The 25,510-nt window shown below is 46.4% G+C and overlaps 1 protein-coding gene across 1 annotated transcript; it reads left to right on the forward strand.

Annotated features, from left to right (window-relative positions):
* The first annotated feature begins 2,636 nt into the window (after positions 1-2,636).
* On the forward strand, positions 2,637-18,932 carry mrpl38 (mitochondrial ribosomal protein L38). Its single transcript, XM_078225291.1, has 9 exons — positions 2,637-2,773; positions 5,349-5,525; positions 7,656-7,787; positions 9,898-10,103; positions 10,573-10,645; positions 14,092-14,137; positions 16,547-16,705; positions 17,362-17,498; positions 18,618-18,932. Exons 1-9 carry the CDS (start codon positions 2,680-2,682, stop codon positions 18,752-18,754), a joined length of 1,161 nt encoding a protein of 386 aa, XP_078081417.1. The 5' UTR covers positions 2,637-2,679; the 3' UTR covers positions 18,755-18,932.
* Positions 18,933-25,510: the final 6,578 nt, after the last annotated feature.

Consider the following 25,510-nt stretch of genomic DNA (forward strand, 5'->3'; position numbering starts at 1 on the left):
TGGAACTTTCAACATACCTTGTGAGAGATTCAGAGACACTGCTTGTCTCCAGCCTCTAGCTAGCAACCCACGGACAGCAACATTTTCAACACCAGGGAGAGAGACAATGCGTACTGTCTCCAGTCCAAACAGCTTCTGATCCAAAATGAAAATAACCCTTTGTTGTGAAAAAAACTGTCTTCCAGGCATCACCTGACCTGTCAATCATTCACCACTAGCAATTCAACAGGGTCATAAAATCCCTAGGAGACTGCATTTGGCCAGATTAAAACTAAACATTGCTTCAATTATCCTGCTTTAGCAACAATAATAGATACCGGTTACAGACAGCACAGCATCCAAACAAAAATGCCAGGCCTGCTTGAAAGAATGCTGCCGAGAACATAATTTCTAAAAGACACAGTATTGCCACATTTACTAGTATCTAATAGAAGGTCCTCACTCTTATTTCATCTTAGTTGCCCCAATTTTTGTCGATTCTATTGGTCTTTTTCTCAATTATAATACAAGTACTTTTGAGGATTATATTTATTTAAATTTTCAGTTACGTACCTTGATACCTTTTAATCATTTTCTCAATCTGTCATATACAATTGCCCCTCATACCTTTGAAACCTCCTCCACTCCTCCTCCCCCACTGTGAATTCCCAGCTTTGACATGGTTTACCATTTCAGACCACACTCTACCTTGCTGAATTTATATATAAACCAACAGAAGCACTTGGTTTGCATCTCGTTGCAGAATAACCTCCATCTGCAGGAGTTTGGATGGGGTTCTGATCCCTGGCTGCTAGGCTTGCTCACCTGGGGACGGAGACTCCATGCTGTTCACACCATTACCGCACTAAGATAAAAGCAAAATGCTGCGGATGCTGGAATCTGAAACAAAAACAGATTTGCTGGAAAGTCTCAGCAGGTCTGACAGAATCTGGACAGAGAATAGAGCCAATGTTTCGAGCCTGGATGACCCTTCGTCAGAGCTGAGGGCAAAGAAAATCAGAAAAGATTTATACTATGTGGGGAGGGGGGAGCTATAAATGGACAAATGGAATGTAAATGAGGATAAAGTCAGCTGAGAAAGGTGCTAAAAGTGTCCATTAAGAGAGAATGTGTGAATGGCAGAACAGGGGTACAGACGGTTAAGGCAGTTGAGTTGGCCTGAATGGCGGCGGGGGGGGTAGAAGGAGAGCAGGAATGGAGAAGTGGACAAATGGAAGGGAGAAAGAAGGATGATAAAAATGGATGAATGAGATGAAAAGAAACAGAATGAAATAGAATAAATGTTAATGGGGTGAAGGTGGAGGGGAGAGTTGCTGCTGTTAAGTTGTTGAACTCAATGTTCAGTCCGGAAGGCTGTAAAGTGCCCAATGGGAAGATGAGGTGCTGTTTCTCCAGTTTGTGTCGGGGTTCGCTGGAACAGGCCAAGGACAGACATGTGGACACGGTAGCAGGGTGGGGTGTGTTGAAGTGGCAAACGACAGGAAGGTCTGGGTGCTGCTTGCGGAAGACCGAAAGCGGTCACCCAGTCTGCATTTGGCCTCTCCGATGTAGAGTAGACCACATTGGGAGCAGCGAATGTAATAGCCCAGATTGAAGGAGGTTCATGTGAAGCGCTACTCCCTGCCACAGAAGAAATCTTTTCTGATTCTTTTTGCTCTCAGCTCTGACAAAGGGTCATTCAGACTGGAAACATTGGCTCTGTTCTCTCTCCACAGCTGCTGAGATTTTCCAGCATTTTCTGTTTTTTTCCATTATCTCACTGGGCTGACTGGACATTGGTGGACTGCTCCGGACCAGTGGCTGAAGGGACATTGGCGGACTGCTCCGGACCAGTGGCTGATGGGACATTGGCGGACTGCTCTAGACCAGTGGCTGACGGGACATTGGCGGACTGCTCTAGACCAGTGGCTGACGGGACATTGGCGGACTGCTCTAGACCAGTGGCTGACGGGACATTGGCAGATTGCTCCTGCTTGATGGGATACTATCGCTTCTCGGCATTTTGGCTAAGATCAAGTGTAGTATGAAGAGGATGCTGCACTTGGTTGAGGCCATTGGGTCACATTTAAGCTTCATATTCATATGAAGCAATTTTTAAAAGCGGCATCTCGGCCTTTTGGCTAAGATGCACATGAGATCAAGCCTTGGAGGAGGAAACCTCCCCTCCTCCAATCAGCTTGGCTCATGTAGATCAGGCCCAAGACAGGTGTGAAGGCCCTGTCTTGTCAGCTTGGATCAGAAATGTCTCAACTTGTTGGGACTCTGAATTGGACTTGATTTGCTTGAATTGGAAAAGTATAAAAAAACTGCTCCTGGCGAGGGACTGATAGGGGATTTCCCTTTGCAGCATCCTCTTTGATTTCTGGAAAACACTTGAACAATTTTCCAACTCTTTACAAACACAATGTTTACACTATGTGGGACCCAAAGCCCCACTCAGATTCTTCTGTGCCATGCAGAGATCTGATTAACTTAATTCATTTTCTAATAAAATAAAATTTATTAAGAAAGTTTTAACGTTAAAAAGAAGCGAGGGACTGATGGGATACTGGCAGACTGCTCCTGACCAGTGGCTGACGGGATACTAGCAGTTTGCTCCAGGCGAGTGGCTGATGGGATACTGGCGGACTGCGCCTGGCGAGTGGCTGACGGGATATTGGCGGACCGGGGTATGGGAAGATGGCGGCGTTGGTGAGGGAGCGAGCTGGGTTATTGTGTGCTTTAGCTCGGCACCTGAAGGTGACGGAGCCGCTCAGGACAGTGTCGGGCACGGGTGAGTGAGCGGCGGGGCTGCAACACCCTCAATAACTGGGTCACATCGGCCAGTGTCACCATGTCATCCCGGGCCAGGGGCACTGAGGCCAATTGTGTATCTCCCACTGCCTGAGCCACTCTGCACAGTGAGTGCAGCACTAACAACACAAAAACAGGATGGCAAGGCAATAAACATGGTTTTGTTATTTAATTTAGAGACAGGAATCTCAGCTCTGACAAAGGGTCATCCAGACTCGAAACATTGGCTCTGCTCTCTCTCCACAGATGCTGAGATTTTCCAGCATTTTTCTGTTTGAGTTTCGGATTCCAACATCCACATTATTTTGCTTTCATTTTATATGGAGACGGTCGGAATGTTTTGTTATCACCTCTTGATTTTTCGTCCCAGTTTTCCTACCGGCTTTGGTTCCTCAATCAATGTGATTGTGGCCATGTTGTGAAATACCAGTCAAACCTGAAAATGACTGGTAGTGGTCTGAACTGGAGGGATATAAAACCAGTCTGGACCAGGACTGGCTGTTTCCAAATGTTTCTGTTTGTTCCTTTCTGCTTCTTAACTTCCTACAGCCTTCAACAAGGGCATGGCACCATTCTACTTTGCAGCATCAGTTCTACAGACTACCATGGGTCTAATTCTAGCTGTCACAAACTCACCAGTACATCTCCTACAATGGCTCTTTCTTCTGTACTTAGGGGTCAACGCAGGTATAATCCAAGATTCCAGTTTAGGTGATCTTTTATAATACCTATCAAAATGGTCACGTAAGCTGACAGAGAATATCCTTGCAATCCATTTGATCCTGAGCTGAGCTCGACACACCACATCAAGTCTATTCATCCTATTTTCATCTGCAACACTTGACTTTGCTTTTAACTTATTTCCGCAGCCTCTGAGATCCTCGTCCACATAACTGCCTCGCTGGTCTTCAGCTCTACCCAAGCACATTCCACAACACCATGTCCATATCCTCCCCGACATGAAGCTTCCCCTCCATCATAGGAACATAGGAATTAGGAGCAGAAATAGACAAATTCAGCCCTTCAAGCCTGCTCTGCCATTCAATCAGGTCATGGCTGATCTCTCCCTGGTCTCAACTCCACCTCCCCACCCATTGCCCATATCCCTCTTTCCCTTTTTTAAAATCAGAAATATATCTATTCTCCTCTGGAAACCATTCAACGAATCAGACTCTACCACGCTATGGGGCAGTGAGTTCCACAAGTTCACCACCCTCTGCAAGAAGTAGTTCTTTCTCATCTCAGTTTCAAATCTACCACATCTCAACCTATACCTGTGACCTCTTGTTCTAGATTGCCCCATAAGAGGAAATATTTGGTCGACATTTACTTTATCAATCCCTTTTAAAATTTTATATGCCTCGATCAGATCCCCTCTCATCCTTCTAAACTCCAATGTGTACAAGCCCAAACTGTTTAATCGCTCCTCATGCGTCAACCCCTTCATCCCCAGAATCAACCATCCTAATCATTCTGCGTTCCCTCTCGTGATATTAGCTTCAGAATCCTTGACCTGTTCTTCAAATTTATCATGCCCCTCCTTCATCTTTGCAGCTGCACCGTTCCTAATTCCTTCTTTTAGCCAGCATTCCCCAGCTCCTGCGTTGCTGTAGGTGTGGCAGATCCTGAAACAGTCAGCAAAATGACAACTTGCTATTATAGAGCAAATGTCCCACTGTCTCGCAGGAGAGTTATCAAACACCATTTAACGCAGGGAGATGTTGGCTTGCTTAAAGTTGTGGATTTGAAGAGTGACCTGAAGGACGGGAGAAGCGGATGCAATTCCAGAGTTTAGGGCCCAGGCAGCTGAACGCACACCTCTCATAGAATCTTCATAGAATCCCTATAGAAACCATTCATCCCATTGAATCTGCGCCAACCACAATCCCACCCAGGCCCTATCCCCGTAACCGCACATATTTACCCTGCTAATCCCCCTGACACCATGGCCAATCAACCTAACCCACACATCTTTGGACTGTAGGAGGAAACCGGAGCACCCAGAGGAAATCCACACAGACACAGGGAGAACATGCAAACTCCACACACACAGTGACCTGAGGCTGGAATTGAACCTGGATTCCTGGCACTGTGAGGCAGCAGTACTAACCACTGTGCCACCATGCTGCCCAATGGTGGAGCAATGAAAAGCTGGAAAATATAAGAAACTAGCTGTTATACAAAGATGAGAACTTTAACATCAACGTGTCGCCTGACCGGGGTCAAATGTCGAACATGGGGATGAGTTAATGTATAGGTGAAGGAGTTTTGGATGAACAAGGTTAGTAGGAGGTGGAAGGTGTGAGGTGGGCAGCACATTATTGAATAATTGACTTCAGAGATAACAAAGGCATGGGTGAGAGTTACAACAGGAATGAACTGAGGCAGGGTCGTCTCTCTGAAACGCTCCCTATTACCACCCCTGTCTTAAATACCCTTTATATAAACTGAACTCTTTGACTTTCCCTGACTGCCCCTCTTGTATCATCTACAATTGTGAAGTTTTGTTAGTCACGTCATTGTAGTGTTTCTTGTTCCATGCTTTTCTCTTTCAGCTGTGCTATGTAAACGCACAGCTCCACTGGGGCCAATGCCCAATGAAGAGATCGATGTGACAGACCTGGAGGCTCTAGAGAAGTACCGCAGCTTTGCACGGTACCTGCATTTAGCAGAGGAGAAGAACAAACAGCCAACCTGGTGGAGGACATATAAGCAATACACACAAGAGCCCAGTAAGTTACATTCCACGTGTGATTAATGGACCATGCCAAAAAGATTTAGAAGTATTTCCAAGTGAACTTTGTGATGGTGTGTTTCTTTGAACCTTCACATTTCACCTTCTGAAACGTTGACTTCTATCTAACTGAAGCCAGTGGGATGCAAGTGTCTGTGACTGTTTGATTCAAGATGAATTTAGACTTCTTTTGCTCAGTTAATCAAAATAGTCCATAAAGGGCTGCATTAAAACATCCACAGATATGCAGGTTAGGTGGATTGGCTATGCTAAATTGCCTCTTAGTGTCCAGATATGAGTAGGTAAGGGGGATTAGCCATGGTAAATGCACAGAGTAACGGGGATAGAGTGGAAAGGGGGGCCTGCACTGTAGGGATTCCATGGTTCTATAATTAGCAACCTCACTCCAGACTGGAGCTGACCCATGTAGAAAAACAGCTGCTTTGCTGGTCCACGGGCAGGAAAACACTGTGATTGTAGGAGCAGGTCAGAGGCAGGGAATCCTGGAATGAGTAACTGCCTTCCTGTCTCCCCAAAGCTTGTCAACCATCGAAAAGTCATGTAAGTGACAGAATAATCTGCACTTACCTCGACAAGTCTGCTGATTGAGGGTAGACTGATGGGGCAGTAATTGGCTGGATTGGATCACTTAGCTTTGTCAATAGCATGCTGCTTCCACCATTCAGCATCCATGTAGTCTTATATTGTAGCTTCATTATATTGACACCTAATGTCTGGCGCTGCTCCTGGCATGCTCTCTACAATCCACATTGAACCAGAGCTGATCCCCTGGCTCGATGATAATGGTGGAGGGAAGGATATACTGGACCATCGGATTATAGATTGTGGTTTATAAATTCTTCTGCTGATGGCCCGCAGCATCCCGTGCCCAGTTTTGAGTTGCTGAATCTATCCTATATAGCAAAAACTGCCATGGGCAGATGTATCTGTGACATGTAGATTGGGGAGGATGAGGTCAAGTAGATTTTTCTTGTTGGTTCTTTCACCACCTGCTACAAGACCAGTCTTGCGGTTATGTCCTTCAGGACTCAGCCAGCTTGGTAAATAGTGGTGCTACCGAGTTAGTCTTGGTGCTGGACGATGAAGTCCCCCACTGAGAGTTCATTCTGTGTCCAAACCACCCTCAGCACTTCTTCCAACTCAACATGGAGGAGCAGTGATTAGTTAAGAGAGAGTGTAATCAACAGGAGGTTTCCTTCCGATATTTGACCTGATGCCATGAAGCTCAGAGTCAATGTTGAGGATAGCCAGGGCTGCTCCCTCCTGACAGTATGCTTCTACTTCTGGTGGGCCTGTGCTGCTAGTGGGATAGGGAATCTCCAGACGTGGCGTGGGAGGAATCCAGGACATTGTCTATAAGGTATGATTCAGTGAATATGACCGTCAGGTTGCTGAGTGACTAGTTATTGGACAGCTGCCCAATTTTGGCACAGGTCCCTAGATGTTAGCAAGGAGGATTTTGCAGGGCTTACTGGGCTGGGTGTGCCATTGTCTGAGGCAGTGGTTAGGTTGATGCAGGGTTTATTATTATAGTATTTCCTAGTGTTTTGCTGCAGTTTGCTTGGACATTTCGGAAGGCAGCTAAGAATGAACCACATTGCTGTGGATCTGGAGTCATATGAGGCCAGACCAGATAGGGCCAGCAAATTCCCTTTCCCTAAAGATTTTAGTGAGATAAGTGGATTTTAGGACAATTTGGTAGTTTCATGACTATCATTCCTGAGTCCAGCTCTTTATTCCAGATTTTATTTACTTAACTGAATTTAAATTGCCCAGCTGCCGTGGTGGGATTTGAACTCATGTCCCTGGATTACTAGCCCTGTAACACAATCACCATGCTACTATAGCCACATATGGGTTAGTCTTTGCCCATTGGATAGCACTGACTTTGCAGAACTTTGAGTTAAGTGAGAAGTGCGACTGTGGGATTTGTGTTTTCCAGCTTAGTTTAATTTTCCAAGTAAAATATCAATGCCTTTTCCTTTGAAATATTTTTGCAGTTGTTGCATTCAAGTTCTGTGTAATTACTGGATAAGAACACAGTTAAATGTCTTGGTTTGAGCGGCGTGGCAACACTTCTCAGTATTTTCCATTAAATCCTTTTCAGCTTTGGAGAAAATTGACATTGGTCTCCCTCGTTTTAGAGAGTCTCGGAAGAAACAATTGAAAGAACGCAGGCGCATTGCGAAGGAAAACCGTGAAAGCAGTGACCTTGAGAGAGCAGCACGACACAGAACATGTACGTCAGGCTTGACATGCTGGTGACCCAGATTGGCCTAGCAAGTTAACCTCAGCCGGATATGCTCCCGAGACACCTCTGTAACTCTCTTGCTTTGATTTAGCAGTTGTTGTCACCGTGCTGGTGGTCATTGTGTATATCATCATAGACATATAGCTCAGGCCATTGACTATCATCACAGGTCAGAGTGTATATAGACTTGATAGAACTCATAGAATTGTTATGATTCTCATGCTCTCCAAACACGCCTTTCTTGTGTCTGTCACGAAACGAACGCTTCTGCGAGCAAAGTCAAACTTCTAATGAACCAGAATGGGACTTTATGCATGAGTTCCTTTTGGGAGTTTGCATGCTCTTCAGTACGCACAATTAAACCATCCTCAATCTCCGTGACTGGCTGACTAATAATGCTGACAAATCTCAGGCAAAAGCCAACATTTTTGTCAGAAATAAAATTAAACTGAAGCAAGAACAAACAGAGGGCACTTTCCTGTGGCAAAACTGCTCGAGGATCACGCTGGACTGCAGAGTTAACCTCCCCAGCTCTTCAGTTGCCTCCTTAAGTATGACTCTCCCTCCTCCATCTGCCACCCCTCTCTCAGACTATAGAAGCATAGAATTCCTATGGTGCAGGAGCCATTCAGCCCATCGAGTCTGCACCAACTCTCCAACAGAGCACCTATACCCATAACTGCACACAATTATACCACTAATCCCCCTAATCTACACACATGTTGAGCTACCTTCTTTCCTATCTCTCCTCATGTATTCTGAGTTAATCTCCCTGACACCCACCTCCTGCTCCCTTGACTCCATTCTCATCGAACTGTGAACCAACCGATTTCCCTTCCTGACCCCAGTGCTGGCTGGCATTGCTAGTGTTGCTGTGTCCTCGGGTACAGTCTCACTGCCTTTCAAACCTGCCAGGATCAGCCCCTTCCTCTTTCCTTACAGACTCCCAAGTCCAACTCTTTCCCCCAGCCCCACCGCGCCTTTCCCCCCCAGCCCCGCCTCGCCTTTCCCCCCCCCCAGCCCCGCCTCGCCTTTCCCCCCCCCAGCCCCGCCTCGCCTTTCCCCCCCCCAGCCCCGCCTCGCCTTTCCCCCCCCCAGCCCCGCCTCGCCTTTCCCCCCCCCAGCCCCGCCTCGCCTTTCCCCCCCCCAGCCCCGCCTCGCCTTTCCCCCCCAGCCCCGCCTCGCCTTTCCCCCCCAGCCCCGCCTCGCCTTTCCCCCCCAGCCCCGCCTCGCCTTTCCCCCCCAGCCCCGCCTCGCCTTTCCCCCCAGCCCCGCCTTGCCTTTCCCCCCCAGCCCCGCCTTGCCTTTCCCCCCCAGCCCCGCCTCGCCTTTCCCCCCCAGCCCCGCCTCTCCCCCCCAGCCCCGCCTCGCCTTTCCCCCCCAGCCCCGCCTCGCCTTTCCCCCCCAGCCCCGCCTCGCCTTTCCCCCCAGCCCCGCCTCGCCTTTCCCCCCAGCCCCGCCTCGCCTTTCCCCCCAGTCCCGCCTCGCCCCACCTCGCCTTTCCCCCCAGCCCCGCCTTTCCCCCCAGCCCCGCCTTTCCCCCCAGCCCCGCCTTTCCCCCCAGCCCCGCCTTTCCCCCCAGCCCCGCCTTTCCCCCCAGCCCCGCCTTTCCCCCCAGCCCCGCCTTTCCCCCCAGCCCCGCCTTTCCCCCCAGCCCCGCCTTTCCCCCCAGCCCCGCCTTTCCCCCCAGCCCCGCCTTCCCCCCAGCCCCGCCTTCCCCCCAGCCCCGCCTTTCCCCCCAGCCCCGCCCCGCCTTTCCCCCCAGCCCCGCCTCGCCTTTCCCCCCAGCCCCGCCTCACCTTTCCCCCCAGCCCCGCCTCGCCTTTCCCCCCAGCCCCGCCTCGCCTTTCCCCCCAGCCCCGCCTCGCCTTTCCCCCCAGCCCCTCCTCGCTTTTCCCCTCTCAGCTCCTTGCAGGTTGTTTGAACATGTTGTTCTGCATTCACTGATCTCGGAGCTGACTCCAATAAGTGAGGAAGCTGATGCTGAGTGACATTCCAAAAACAGGAGCAGTTTAACTGCAGGGGCTGTAAATGTAAAATGTACCACGGTGAAGACAGCCTTGTTTCCTTGGTGTTAAACTAAGCTCTCTTTTCTCAGTGTCGATTCCACTCGATGAGGTGAAAGCTGAATGGGAGAAAATTAATGGTCCCCTGCACTTGCGGAATATCGCTGAGCACTACGGTGTTTACAGAGACCTGTTTAACAGAGCCGCCTTCGTTCCCCGAGTGATGCTGCGTATTCAATACGAACATGAGGCTGACAGTGTGCCAGTGTATCACGGGAACATGGTCACCCCCACAGAGGTATGAAGGGGTTAATCCCCAGTATAGTTAGTAATCTACATATTCAGTCTACACATGCACAACATTAAAACAACAGAGTGGATAAAATAATTGTTTCTAAACTCCATTTTCTTTAACTCAATCAGTAGATTATTAAGGGTTTGGTCAGCAACATATCAGATATAGGGAGGTTGACTGTATGATCTGAGTGTGGGGTAAATCTGTACACAAACTCTGAAGTTGCTTTTGCTGCTGTTCTGTATCTTGCAGTGGTAGATCAGTTAACCTAGATAACATGAAACATGATTTAATCCCATCAGTTAGTCTCCTTATGTCACTGACTGTGGACAGTGTAATGCAGTACTGCCTCATTCCCCAGTGTTAGTGCTGTGTGTGCAGTCCCTTCATGATGAGGTGTTGTTAGATGCGTATTAGTGCAGATTTTTTTCCCAATTCTGCCTCTCACCCACTCTTTCTTTTTCATGCCTAGGCCTTAAATCTTCCAAGGGTGTCATTCGAAGCGGAAGAGGGCTCCCTCTGGACACTACTGCTTACCAATCCAGGTCTGTAATGCCCGCAACCAAAGTTTAAAGTGCCTATGTTCTCTGCGTTGTCACTTGGATGTACGGGAGGAAAGTTAGAGAGGAGTCATTTTCATTTTTTTGGCACATAGCCCCCTGACGGTTAGCTGCTCCAATGGTGGCACGGAAGTCGCACAGCTTCATTATACGCAGCAGGAACTGGAACTCCCTACAGTCTGAGATCTGCTCCAGAGCCATGTGCCCTCAGGATACATGGCCCTGGCAGACAGTGAGGTTTCCAACTTACCCACAATTGTTATACAGCTGCAGACCTGTGCCCACCTGTACTGTTATCTGGAATTAAAACCATTGCCAGTTATTATAAGAAACCATGTGCTTCACTAGTGCCCCTTTAGGGAAGGAAATCTGTCGCCCTTACCCGGTCTGGCCTACATGAGACTCCAGACCAACAGCAATGTGGTTAACTTTTAAATATCCTCTAAACGAGGTCAATTAGGGATGGACAATAGTTGCTGGCCAAGCCAGTGACACAGACATCCAATGGATGAAAAATTGTATCCTTGTTGTACACTGACGGACCTGTACCCACCAATACTGATACAGGTCTGTCACTGTAACACTGAGGTACAGTACTGGTGGGTACAGGTCTGTCGCTGTAACACTGGGGTACAGTACTGGTGGTTACAGGTCTGTCACTGTAACACTGGGGTACAGTACTGGTGGGTACAGGTCTGTCACTGTAACACTGGGGTACAGTACTGGTGGGTACAGGTCTGTCACTGTAACACTGGGGTACAGTACTGGTGGGTACAGGTTTGTCGCTGTAACACTGAGATACAGTGTTACAGTGACAGACCTGTAACCACCGGTACTGTACCCCAGTGTTACAGTGACAGATCTGTAACCACAAGTACTGCACCCCAGTGTTACAATGTCAGACCTGTACCCACCGGTACTGTACCCCAGTGTTACAGTGACAGACCTGTAACCACAAGTACTCTACCTCAGTGTTACAATGACAGACCTGTACCTACCAGTACTGTACCCGTGTTACAGTGACACCTGTATCCACCAGTACTGAATCTCAGTGTTATACCATGACAAAGAACAAAGAAAATTATAGCACAGGAACAGGCCCTTCGGCCCTCCAAGCCTGCACCGACCATGCTGCCCGTCTGAACTAAAACCCCCTACCATTCCAAGGACCATATCCCTCTATTCCCATCCTAGTCATGTATTTGTCAGGCGCCCCTTAAATGTCGCTATCGTATCTGCTTCCACTACCTCCTCTGGCAACGAGTTCCAGGCACCCACCACCCTCTGTGTAAAAAAAACTTGCCTCGTACATCTCCTTTAAACCTTGCCCCTCGCACCTTAAACCTATGCCCTCTAGTAATTGACTCTTCCATCCTGGGAAAAAGCTTCTGACTATCCACTCTGTCCATGCCCCTCATAATCTTGTAGACTTCTATCAGGTCACCCCTCAACCTCCATCGTTCCAGTGAGAACAAACCAAGTTTCTCCAACATCTCGTCATAGCTAATGCCCTCCATACCAGGCAACATCCTGGTAAATCTTTTCTGTACCCTCTCCAAAGCCTCCACATCCTTCTGGTAGTGTGGCGACCAGAATTGAACACTATATTCCAAGTGTGGCCTAACTAAGGTTCTATAAAGATGCAACATGACTTGCCAATTTTTAAACTCAATGCCCCGGCCGATGAAGGCAAGCATGCCGTATGCCTTCTTGACTACCTTCTCCACCTGCGTTGACATTTTCAGTGACCTGTGTACCTGTATACCTAGATCCCTCTGCCTATCAATACTCTTAAGGGTTCTGCCATTTACTGTATATTTCCTATCTGTGTTAGGCCTTCCAAAATGCATTTCCTCACATTTGTCCAGATTAAACTCCATCTGCCCTCTCTCCGCCCAAGTCTCCAACCGATCTATATCCTGCTGTATCCTCTGATGGTCCTCATCGCTATCCACAAATCCACCAATCTTTGTGTCGTCCGCAAACTTACTAATCAAAGCAGTTATATTTTCCTCCAAATCATTTATATATATTACAAACAGCAAAGGTCCCAGCACTGATCCCTGAGGAATGCCACTTGTCACAGCCCTCCATTCAGAAACGCACCCTTCCACTGCTACCCTCTGTCTTCTATGACCGAGCCAGTTTTGTATCCACCTTGCCAGCTCACCTCTGATCCCATGCGACTTCACCTTCTGCACCAGTCTGCCATGAGGGACCTTGTCAAAGGCCTTACTGAAGTCCATGTAGACAACATCCATTGTCCTACCCTCATCAGTCATCTTTGTCACATCCTCGAACAACTCAATCAAGTTCGTGAGACACGACCTCCCCTTCACAAAACCATGTTGCTTCTCACTAATATGTCCACTTATTTCCAAGTGGGAATAAATTCTGTCTCGAAGAATCCTCTCCCATAATTTCCCTCCCACTGATGTAAGGCTCACCGGCCTGTAATTACCTGGATTATTCTTGCTACTTCTTAAATAAAGGGACAGCATTGGCTATTCTCCAATCCTCTGAACCAGATTTAACAGGTTATTAATTTAGTTCATCTTGCCTATCCAGCTGAATTTGCTGAATTGAATTTGCTTGATATTCCTGCTCAAGCCAGAAGAAACTTAAAACAGTAAATTTAAGTTAAATGCTAAACTGCAAGCAAGCAATAGTGGGCCGCTCCTCGACCTTTTGGCTGGGATCAGGCATCAGATCAAGCCCAAGATGGTACAATGCCTTTCCTTGTCAGCTTGGATCTTGTTTGTCTCCCTTGTGGGCACCTTGAATTGGATTTTAAGTTTGGTTTTTGGAGCGAGCAAGGAATGGATTTGGGTTTGCCTGGTCCATTCTGAGCATTGGCTCTGTAACTTTTAAGACTGGAGTAAAACATTTTTTTAAAGTAGATTTTGTAGAAAGAGATTAACCCTTAAAACTTCACTCCCTTACTCACCAAACAAGCTCAAGATTCTCTCCTGGCTCAACTCCAGATTGGAAGGATAAAATCATATTATAAAAACATACTGCTGGGTGTTCTTCCCCAGGTCCTCACCAAAGTATGAAAATTTCACAAACTCACCATTTTTTAATGTAACAACACAAACGAGCAGTGTGCTTTCAGACTCCCCCGTTTGGGAGCCACTACACTGATGTTAATTTTACAGTAAACGCTATCCTGTTTGAACTGAATAAAGGTTGTGGATTCAAATTCAATTAATCCTTTCCAAACTGTGAGCCCACAAAATCCAGAATTAAGATGCCAGGGTCCAAGGATGGCATGGCACCCACAGCTTCAGTTTGGACATCCTACTCAAAAGGACTAACAAAGATACTTGCTGGTGGTTTACAGTCTCCCAACTACTTGTCATCTGGGTTTTAAGTGGAGATGTGATAATTGGCTAAAACTTTTAACCATTTTGTTGTCTTTCACGTTTCAGATGGACACTTGCGAGACAATGAGTCTGAGTACGTCCACTGGTTGGTGTGAGTATTGGGTTTGGCAGCGAAACGTGATTCTCCAAATCTTAACATCATTTTATCCAACAACTCAAAATAATTCCCAGTTACCCAAACATGTCATTATTACTGGTATGGCTGGGGATTGCAGGTTTATAGGCATCTGTATGTGTCCCACAATATCCTGGCCACATTGCAAACAGCTACTGTGTAAAACTCTTTGATGTTATGTGTGAGAGAAGGTATTCCAACCTGAAGATAGCTAGCCCTCCCTCTCGCTCTTGCTGCTGCTTCTTCAACACCCCATCTGTGTCTAAACCTGGCTCACAGCACTCTGACTATTAATTGTGTTAATTGCAAAGAACAACCTGTTCCCTATTCTTCCCTTCACTTTCTTATAGTTTCTGCCCAGACATGGTTTGCAAAATACATGGCAGTTTGATTTTATTTATGCAAAAAACTATGCATTTGTTTTAATAGCATTCTAATATATTGTGACACTATTGTTGATCGCCATGGAGTTCCCTGCGAAATATGTTCACAGACCAATTCTCAGCTTTGCTCTTCACCTGATTTTTCCCTTCTCAATTTAATTTCTTCCTAATGGTGCTTAATATAATTCCAAATGCAGGAGTGATATTTATGTTGTATCCAGTGACATCAATACAACATGACCTAACTATTCAATAAATGTTCTTTTTAAGGAAAAACGTTAGTGTTTTATTCCAGAAAGAGCCTCTTCCTCAGTTTTGAATGTGTCTGGGTTGGCAGTAAGTGTCTGAAAGGGAGGAAGATGCGTTAGAGTCTTGAATGGGTGATGGTCCCTCCATTAGAACACAGTGCTGGTGATGATTAGGGGAGGTACAATGAGGAGGAAGGGACTGTGCATTCCATATTGACCTGTTGTTCTGTTTACCAAATTGGTATACCCTCTGTACTGGCAACAACCAGTGTTCTCCGTAATTCTTCATCTTTGTGTGTGGCACGTTTGTTCTCTTTAAGATTGCTGCGTTTGCACACATGCTAAAAAGGACATTGGTTGTAAGTGGCCAGTTTGTTTCACTGCATGTTATGTTGCGGTTTGCACTTGTACAGCTTAAAGAGAACATTGCCAGCAACCTTTTATATTGTTTTCAAACCTCTTTTAACTTCCTATCTACTTGATTAGATTTGATTTATTGTCACATGTATTGGGATACACTGAAAAATATTGTTTCCTACATGCTATAGCGACAAAGCATACCGTTCATAGAGTACATAGGAGAGAAGGAAAGGAGAGAGTGCAGAACGTTGTGTTACAGTCATAGCTGGAGTGTAGAGAAAGATCAACTTAATATAAGGTAGGTCCATTCAAAAGTCTGATGGCAGTAAGGAAGCTGTTCTTGAGTCAGTTGGTACGTGATCTTAGACTTTTGTACCTTTTTTCCGACGGAAGAAAGTGGAAGAGAGAATGTCTTGGGTGCGTGGGGTCCTTGATTACGCTGGCTGCTTTTCCGAGGCAGCGGGAAGTGTAGACAGTGTCAATGGATGGGAGGCTGGCTTGAGTGATGGACTGGGCTACATTCACAACCCTTTGTAGTTTCTCATGGTCTTGGTCAGAGCAGGAGCCATACCAAGCTGTGATACATCCAGAAAGGATGCTCTCTATGGTGCATCTGTAAAAAAATGGTGAGAGTCGTAGCGGACATACCAAATTTCCTGACAGCAGGTCTTCCATCTCTCATTTCTTTGGCTTTCACTTAGTGTTCACAAGTCCTTCTGTTTGTTTGATTTGTGCAGTTTATTACCTGTTACACCGTTTCACTGATATTTCCTTCCTACATGTTTACATTTTGCTGCTCCTGATGACTGTCCATCTCTTAGCTCATGGTTCTGATGAAGGGTCTGCACATGTTCTGTCCACAGGTGCCAGTTACCTGCCGTGTCTTTCCAATTTCTTCAGTTTTTATTTCGGATTTCCCCTACCTCTAACATTTAGTTTATTTTTACTGCAATGCAACCTGCCACTGTTCCTAGCTCACTTAACTGATTCTGGAAGTTTCCAATCACCCCTCTCGGATTTATCTCTGCTTCCTCCTCTTGGTCTCCCTCAATATGGTTTTCTGTGCAAATGGGCAACCAGGCACCTGAATCGTTAAGTTACTTTGAGTCCTGACAAAGATCCCTGGGATCTTCCACCGGGTACTTCCCTTCACAGTGGCATCATTCCCGAACAAAGATCCATTGACCCGACTGTTCAGCTAACTGTTTTCATCCCTTTCCAGGCTTTCCCTTCACTCTCCACCACTTTAGGAAGCGTTCTTTTATGTGGAAGTTGATTAAATGTTTTTAAGCGTTTTATTCTGTCAGACTGGGATCACTCTGTTCTACAGATGGTGGGATGGCCAATAAATCAAACTGGACTCCAGTTTATTTCATTCTTTTCTTGTTGTACAGTGGTAACATTCCTGGGAATGCTGTATCGGAGGGAGAAGACATCTGTCACTATTTCCCCCCTTTCCCTGCTAAAGGTACAGGATACCACCGATGCATCTTCATCCTTTTTAAACAGGATAAAACAATCAATTTCAAGGAAGACTTCAGACCATCGCCCTGGTAAGCGCAAACTATAAACATCTCCTGTAGAATGTAGAGTGTCTCATTGTTCAGGAGTTAGTACAGTGCATTCATTCATCATTCACTCTGACATGCATCCGATGTTTGGAGTGTGATGGGCAGTGACACTTCAAATTTGCTTTGTCTTCTCTTTCCGTCTCTTTTTGCTTTTCTTTGTTAAAACTTTATCTGATGAGTTAATAACTTTAGCTCAACGAAGCTGTTCGAGGTTAATATAAGTGCAGCCTCAATATTTTCCTTTTCATCCCACTGCATAATACTGAACTGAGATTTATCCTGTGTGTTAGTAAGTTTAGGAAATGTTTGTTTGTGCACCTTACTGTTTGTGTGTGTGTTGTTGTATGTGTGTGCGCGCGCGCGCGAGTGAACATGTGTTTTTGTGCGCATGTGAACACGTGTCTTTGTGTACATGTGTGTGTGAATGAGCACCTGTCTTTAAGTCTGTATGTGGAGGCACTTATCAGTCTGTGTGCAGGCACAAACCTGTCTGTCTATGTGGATCACTGTGTAAGTCCATTAATGTAGTTAATGTGTAACTAATGAGTAAATAGATTTGTATGTGCAATGGATAACTGATGTGTGCATACCTGGTACGTGTATATATTATATTCTTTACCATGTCTATGTCTTTGTAGTTACAGCCTGAAGATGAGAACTTTTAAAACTTTTGATTTCTACAAGAAGTATCAGGATTTGATGACTCCAGCCGGACTGGCATTCTTTCAGTGTCAGTGGGATGAATCGGTTACACAGACCTTCCACAATCTTCTTGGTAAGCCCTGCAAGCATTGTCCACATGTTTAAATGTATCGAACTCTACTGACATGGACTGTGGGCGTAATGCTGAACACGAAGTGTTGATGAGACTTGGGTAAGATGCTCTGTCGGAGAGTCAGTGTAGACTCAGTGGGCTGAATGGCCTCCTTCTGCACTGTAGGGATTCTATGGTTCTATTATGAGTTTTTTAAATATCTTGTTGAGTATTTACTCTCTCTTGAGTAGGTGCCCATCTTCAGTTTTCCAGTATATGTGGATCCTGTCTGAGGATAGAGGTCCATGCAGTCTGCTTTAAAACATCTGCCAGGAAATGCATGATAAAAAATCCATCCAGACTCACCACACCATAGAGCTCTCCCTTCCTTATGCTGCCCCTCTGCCTGGCACCTTTCTGCCTGATGTAGCATAGATTGAGAACTATCTGGCATAGGGTGATTTAACCTGTTGTCCTCCCAACTCATGGTGCTGAGCATTGACGCTCCACATTGGTATAGAGGCTACTGCTCTTGGACAATGGCTGGGGAAATAGTTTGGTGCGGGTTGACTTCCCAGAGTAAATCTGGGCTAGTTTGCACACACACTGTATGAAGTGTAATTTGCATAAACAGGCTCGCGTTGGTGCAAATGCTAGTTGCTCACTTCTCGCGTGTCGCTAGCATCAGACATGATAGTTAAAAATTGAGGGTGTCTAATGCACACAACAAAGCTACAGTTGTGCCTGTTGGAATCGATGTGTTGGTTGCATTTTGTCATCACACAGGGAGCACCATGGTATTCCCTTCATCGAATGCTTTCTGTATTTTGAGGCGGGCTAATGAGCAGGCAGTTAAACTAAAGGGATTGCTGGAGGCCAGTTGTACCGATATTGTGTAGCCAGGGGGGAATAAGTAAAAGAATAGGAGAGAGAGATTGTGAGGGGTGAAAGGAATTGTCTCAGGAAACAGTGGGTTTGGTTAAATGATGACCCAGGTTCAGGGCAAGTACCCACGTGACCAGATTCTGAGAAAATGAAAGGAATTTGAGTTAATTTCCAGATGGAATGACAGAGAAGATCAAACTGAAGCTATCTGGCCATAAAGAAGAGAAACAATAATCTGCCTGCGTTCTTTGATAGATATGAAGGAGCCAGTGTTTGAATATGACTTCCCTCCAGCTTACCATCCGCCTCAGAAGAAATACCCGCATGGTAAGCCACTCCGATACCTGGATCGCTACAGGGACAGCCACGAGCCCACTTATGGCATCTATTGATCCAGCAACTGCTCATCAGCAAGCTCCCAGGCCTTGGCAGCTGGAGTTGAGCTCTACCGTCCAAGGTTGTCCATGCTGCCTCCCTGTCAGTCCAGCAGCAATTCTGTAACCAGTTTCACGTGAACACTTGTCCAAAAAAAAATGTAATGATGGAGCAGAAATAAATATTTTTCTAATACTTTGGTGTGGCTGGAGAAATTGAGAATGTACCCAAGCATTTTTTTCCATCAGAGCTACTGACTCAAACTGAAAGCTGCTGCCACTGAGCCAGACAGTTACACAAAATAGAAGAGAATGTCTACGTGAGATTACACTGTAACTGTGATTATACTTCACAATGTCTTCAAATCTGCAAAGTGCTTTGGGGTGCACTGAGGTTACAGGATTATTTCTTGCTAACACTGAATTACTGCTCATTTCTCGTGATCACCTCCCGTGTGTATCTGAACCATCCTCTTGGGGATGAAACTGGTGTACCACAGAAATGTGAAATGGGTTCAAAACAAATCAGTAGCCGATTTTTCACCGCAACCACTGATGTTCACAGAATAATAGTTCAAACTCTTTGGAGACTCGTTTCACTGTCACTTTCCTGGGGTTTGAAATGAGAAATCTTAGAATCATAGAGTCCCCTACAGTGCAGAAGGAGGCCATTTGGTCCAACGAGTTTGTACCGACCACAATCCCATCCAGGCCCCTCTCCCCAGGACCACACTTATTTACCTTGCTAATCCCCATGACACCAAGGGGCAATTTAGCATGGCCAATCCCCACCTAACCCGCACATCTTTGGACTACGGGAGGAAACCGGAGCACCCGGAGGAAACCCACGCAGACACGGAGAGAATGTGCAAACTCCACATGGTGACCCGAGGCTGGAATTGAACCCGGGTCCCTGGTGTTGTGAGGCAGCAATGCTAATCATTGTGCCACCGTGCCGCCCAATATTTTCCAAGTGAATGGAAAGAAGATCAGCTGCTGATTCATCACAAGCTGGTGCTGCTGTCAATGATCAATTTCATTCCCCCAAACCTCAAATCATCTTTTCATTGATTTACTCAAATTGGGTTTTGTGCTGAACATTCTGATTGATCCACTAACTTTAACAAAGCAAAGACACAGTGAAGTGAGAATACTAGCGTCAAAAGCAATAGCTAAACATATTGAGTTGAGCAGCTTTGAATTGCGAAGAGTAAATTATTTAGAGCAGCAGTTGCTCCATACTTGGTATTCTGGTTTAGGGTTTGATTACTGAGGCAACTGTACTAAGAGCCATCCTTTCTAAACTCCCACATCCTCCAAATTCGAACAAAACAGACGAGAAAATGAGAAATGTAAGGCCAAAACATGGCTGAGCTGGATTATGAAGAAGCGAGTGTGGCTGACAGACTATAGTTGTTGTTTCTTTAATAAAGGGAAATACCTTTACCACAGTTCCCCTTCTGCATTGCATGCTTTAGAACAGTTGTCTACACTTAGTTTGCAAACTTTTTGAACCATTTTGAATTTCAGTTACATGAGTTAGGATGAAGTACTTCTGTCCAATCCATATTCACACTTAGTTGTACCAAACTGCCACAATGCTGATTTGGGGTTTTTTTTAAATTAAAGTTTATTTATTAATGTCACAAGTAGGCTTACATTAACACTGCAATGAAGTTACTGTGAAAGTCCCCTATTTGCCACACTCCGGCGCCTGTTCGGATACGCTGAGGGAGAATTTAGCATAACTAATGCAACTTGCCAGCACGTCTTTCGGACTGTGGAAGGAAACCGGAGCATCCAGGGGGAAGGTTCTGACCGCACACACACTGACCCAAGCCGGGAATCAAACCCGAGTCCCTGGCGCTGTGAGGCAGCAGTGTTAACCATTGTGTCACGGTGCCGCCTGCTACTTCTACTTTTTTATGGTTCAATGTCTCAAATCATGGAAAGCTCCCAATAAATAAGCTGGAGAGTGCCTTTATCTGCCTAATATCAGCTAATGTTGGGGTCAAAGAAAGCTGTATATTTTTGCTGACCGATTATGCCACATACTTTGATCAGATCTTCCCCAACTATGGAAGGTAGTAAAATGGGGCATGGGAACACCATGACCTCTAAATCACAAGCCATCCTGACTTGGACAAGGATGGGCTGTTCCTTCATTCTTGCTGGGTAGAAATTCTGAACTCCCTACCTATTGCACTGGCAGCGACTTCACCACATGGACAGCAGAAGTTAAGGAAAAGCCTCACCGTCCTGTCGAGGGCAATGAGGGATGATCAGTAAAATGCTGGCCTTGCCTTGCCAGTGACACCCACATCCCAAGAATGATGCTTTTTTTAAATCAGTATTTTATTAAATGTAGGTTTAGGTTAGATAATATAAAAAGTGTAACAACCATCTGTTAAATTATGGGGTGGCTGTATTACTAGATCATTAACTGCTCCCTGAAATGGGACAGCAAGACACTTAGTTGTACCAAACTGCCAGAAGAAATAATGAGCGGGATAAAACTGGACAGCCCAGCATTCACCTCGGTATGAGATTTTGTGGTGATATAAACAGGGCCTAGTTTTAAGGCTGATAAAATTGGATATCCTAAATTAAAGAATTAAGCACATGGAAATCAAACATAGTCAAACCGCAGGCAGGCCAATTGTACAATACACAAATGTGTCTGGGCCTGACCCATCAACCACCCATCAAAGGTCGTTACACTCTACTTGAGACTTAGCAGGAGATCATGGCACCTCATTGAAATGCATCGGTCTATTGTTAGAAGCCCAGATCGGGCCAGACTTTCTGTCACCAAGAGATCCTGTAGAAACCTTACCTGATAACAAGTTTAACACAGTAAGAAGTTTAACAACACCAGGTTAAAGTCCAACAGGTTTATTTGGTAGCAAAAGCCACACAAGCTTTCGGAGCTCTTAGCCCCTTCTTCAGGTGAGTGGGAATTCTGTTCACAAACAGAGCTTATAAAGACACAGACTCAATTTACATGAATAATGGTTGGAATGCAAATACTTACAACTAATCAAGTCTTTAAGAGACGAAACAATGTGAGTGGAGAGAGCATCAAGACAGGCTAAAAAGATGTGTATTGTCTCCAGACAAGACAGCCAGTGAAACTGCAGGTCCACGCAACTGTGGGAGTTACAAATGTGAACAGAATTCCCACTCACCTGAAGAAGGGGCTAAGAGCTCCGAAAGCTTGTGTGGCTTTTGCTACCAAATAAACCTGTTGGACTTTAACCTGGTGTTGTTAAACTTCTTACTGTGTTTACCCCAGTCCAACACCGGCATCTCCACAACAAGTTTAACAACATGGAGATGGACACCTGGGGGGCGGACCCTGGTGTCCTGTCAGGCAGACATCAAGAAACCCACTGGGTATTGGAACCCCCTCCTGGGACCTCATTGGCCAGAAGCCAGAGAAGTTTCTGGAAAGGCAAGCAGGCTGGGGATAAAGGGACACACTCAGAGGCACACAGGAGCGAAGACTCGACAGGGGAGACGGCCGTGACCATTCGGAAGACTGACCAGAAGAAGCGGCCATCGAGAATCACCTTCGTGACGACAGACCAGAGGGACTCAGAGAATCGGGCCTGCAGTTTAACCAAGCCATCTTTACGGGTAGTATACTTGAATCTGCTGGGATATCCTCTTGTTTTATGTGGGTAATTTAAGGGTTAATAGTGTTATTTAATAAACTTGTTGAATCTTTACTTGTGTTTGTCCTTTGTCCACCTTGCAAATAAGGGCACCGGGGTAAAACCTTGGAGTAAGTAAACTGGTTGAAAGTATCTGAGAATTAACAGGTACAACAGTGGCACCCCAGATGGGACTTCGATAAGAAGTAATACGTTGCTCCGAAGTCGAACCTTACCCTGGTATTCTCCAACACTCCGTCTGAGCCTGAATTAAGAGGGCAGATGCCCCACGTGACGGCCAGTCTTAAGCGAGTGAAGGACTAATACAGATTCAACCAGTAAATTGGGCCATAAACCCGGTGTCTGTAACACAAGGTGGACAAACTGTGTAGTCAGAACTAGAACAGTCTAGGGAATTTGGGTAAAATCTACGGGAGGGAATTTAGTGAAAACCGGACCCCTACCCCGATCCCTTACCTATACTCAAGTGACAAATCCTAAAAGGAAATAATCATGGCCAGTCATGCTGCATGGGAGGACCTCTGGGATTGGGGTTCAAATGTCCAAATCCACCCATGGGTCCGCATTCTGTCACAACTGGCCGTAATAGGAATCCTAGTTATGATAGTGTACCTAACCATCCTCACATTTAAGTGTGCCTGATAGAAGACCGCGCGCATACAACAATTGAAAGGGGAGGTAAGCACAGGAGAAGAAAGGAACCAGATTAATATGATACACATGAGCCAATTCCAGGCTCAATGTGATAAAGCCTACCAAAGGGCACGGCGTGCTGTCCGTGAGAGAGAGGCTGCGCTGCAACAGGTAGAGGAAGTTAAACGTAAATGCAGCGACCTACAGGCTGCAGTAAAAGTTTTGCACCAAGCAGGAAAAGTAAATACAGCCCGCGCAACAGACCACTCCGAATGCCTGCGCGAGATTGAAGATTTAAAAGCACAACTAGCCATAAAAAGGGGTGTAATGTGTGCATACACGACTGAAACAGGGGATAGTGACCCAGGGGTAGAGTGGGGGGATTTAGAAGAGGATGCCTGCCATTATGCAACAGCTAGCATCACTGCCGACTGGGGACCCCCACCTCCCTTCCCGGGAGTGGAACCAACGGCACCACCTAATCCGGCTCCCATCTGGGGAAACTCAGTCTCAGCTCCTAGTCCTTGTACCATCCCAAAAAGCCCAGTCACTAATCCGGTTCCTGTACCGATGAATCCGGTCACCACCCAACGACAGGATGGACAGAACCACAATGTGACTTATGTAACTCCATACACCATGACACAGCTTACTGACATAGCTAAAGCTATTGGAGTATTTGAGCCCTCCAGGGATCCACGTGCTCTCTTTGACCAGGTTACCCAATATCGTGTTTTAAACGGTCTAGATGAGGCAGAAGAGGTTAAACTTATTCTGTTATGTTTAAGTCCTGCCATCCGTTCCGCCCTACCCGAACCCCAGAACGTGGCCGGGGGAACCCTACCAGAAATGAAGGCGGCCGTTCTGGCCGCCATAGGCTACAATAGGGATGACCCGGTACAAGGCTTAAACAACTGCCAACAAAAGCGAGGGGAGCACCCGACAGCCTATGCTGGCCGACTATGGAACCAATTTGTTGCGGTTTTTGGCCAATTAAATCGAGTCCAATTAAATTCACACCACCGGCCCACATGGATCCGGACCCTGATAGCACACGCCACCGAGGGGAGTCGGAAAGCTTGTGAGAATTTTGACCCTGATGATAATACACATACAGAAGCCTGGGCCATCCGCAAAATGACTCGTGTGTGGGAACGGGAAGTCAGACAAACAGACACCCCCAAGTCCACAAAACACGGAAAGATGAACCCGATCCACACAGACCTGGCCCCGGTTTGGGGGAGGTGGAAACAGGGGACTGGGAAACTCACCCCCATATACCCCTGCCAATCATCGATACAGAAGACTGCAGCCCCCGCGCAGAACCCTGATATATTCCCAACCCCAGGTACAGGGAACAAGATAAAACCAATCCCAGATATGCAACCCCACAAGCACAGTGTTATAACTGTGGGCAACCCAACCATTTTGCCCGGGACTGTAGGGCACCACCAAATTTCAGGGGACCAGCAAACCTCGCACACCCATACACCCCTGCTGATCGCCGACACAGGGAACCACAAGGCCGCACAGGACATAGGCCCAACCCCCGACACCGAGAACGATATAGAGCTGAGCCCAGAGGCCCACGCCCACAAGCACAGTGTTATACCTGCGGGCAACCCAACCATTTCGCCCGGAACTGTAGGGCACCACCCAACTACCCCGCATGGCCATCTCAGCGGTTCCCCGATGATGGACCCCGACCCATGCCCCTTGAAGGACCGGCCCGACAAGCATCTATAACCCCCACATTCCTGGCAGACAACCTAACCTACGGCTGGGAGCCCCATGAATGCCAGGTTCCAGCAATAAAAGACCCCAAGGGGCCATTTTTGCCAAAACAAAATGGGGGAGGAGCCAGGGGAATCAGCCAAAACCCGGCCCAGGGGACCCCGACGGAAAGGATGGGGAACCCACAAACCTTACCCCCTATGGTGCCCCTGGTACCGGGACTCCCAGAACCGTTTGACCCGGCGCTCACCACCAGAGGTGGTAATGCAGTGGGTACCTGGCAGCCAAAGCCCGCCCATATAGGTTCCCTCCACTAAGAAAGAATCAGGACATCACAGTCCAAATTGTAAATAGCTTTATCCGTCCACTCCACGCATCACCCAATTGAAAAGGGTTTCTTATCTGCCCACATTATACTGCATTATAATCTTCCGATACACCACAGTTTGGTTGTGGGATGAAGAATCTATTGTTATACCGTGCCATAGTCCTCCAATAACAAGGACACGTGCCACATACCCAACATTTTATTTTCACGTTCTGCAAACTCCTTACCCCACTACCCTTCGTATGACACGATTGGGCCTTTATTATTCCTTTACTTATTTCTTTGGTTTTATTTTATAAAAATGAGGAGTCATACGACATTCTAGTAAAGAAAAGGAAAAGAGAATCAGATATTAATAAGAATTAACAGGTGCTACCTTGATCTTCCCCAGAATGAACTACA

The sequence above is a fragment of the Mustelus asterias genome, chromosome 12 (genome assembly GCF_964213995.1).
Source record: "Mustelus asterias chromosome 12, sMusAst1.hap1.1, whole genome shotgun sequence".
Lineage (NCBI taxonomy): Eukaryota > Metazoa > Chordata > Chondrichthyes > Carcharhiniformes > Triakidae > Mustelus > Mustelus asterias.

Coding starts and splice junctions, on each gene's coding strand:
- mrpl38 (XM_078225291.1), top strand. CDS start 2,680: ATGGCGGCGTTGGTGAGGGAGCGAGCTGGGTTATTGTGTGCTTTAGCT. Junction 2,774..5,348: donor CAGGACAGTGTCGGGCACGG/GTGAGTGAGCGG, acceptor TTTCTCTTTCAG/CTGTGCTATGTAAACGCACA. Junction 5,526..7,655: donor GCAATACACACAAGAGCCCA/GTAAGTTACATT, acceptor AATCCTTTTCAG/CTTTGGAGAAAATTGACATT.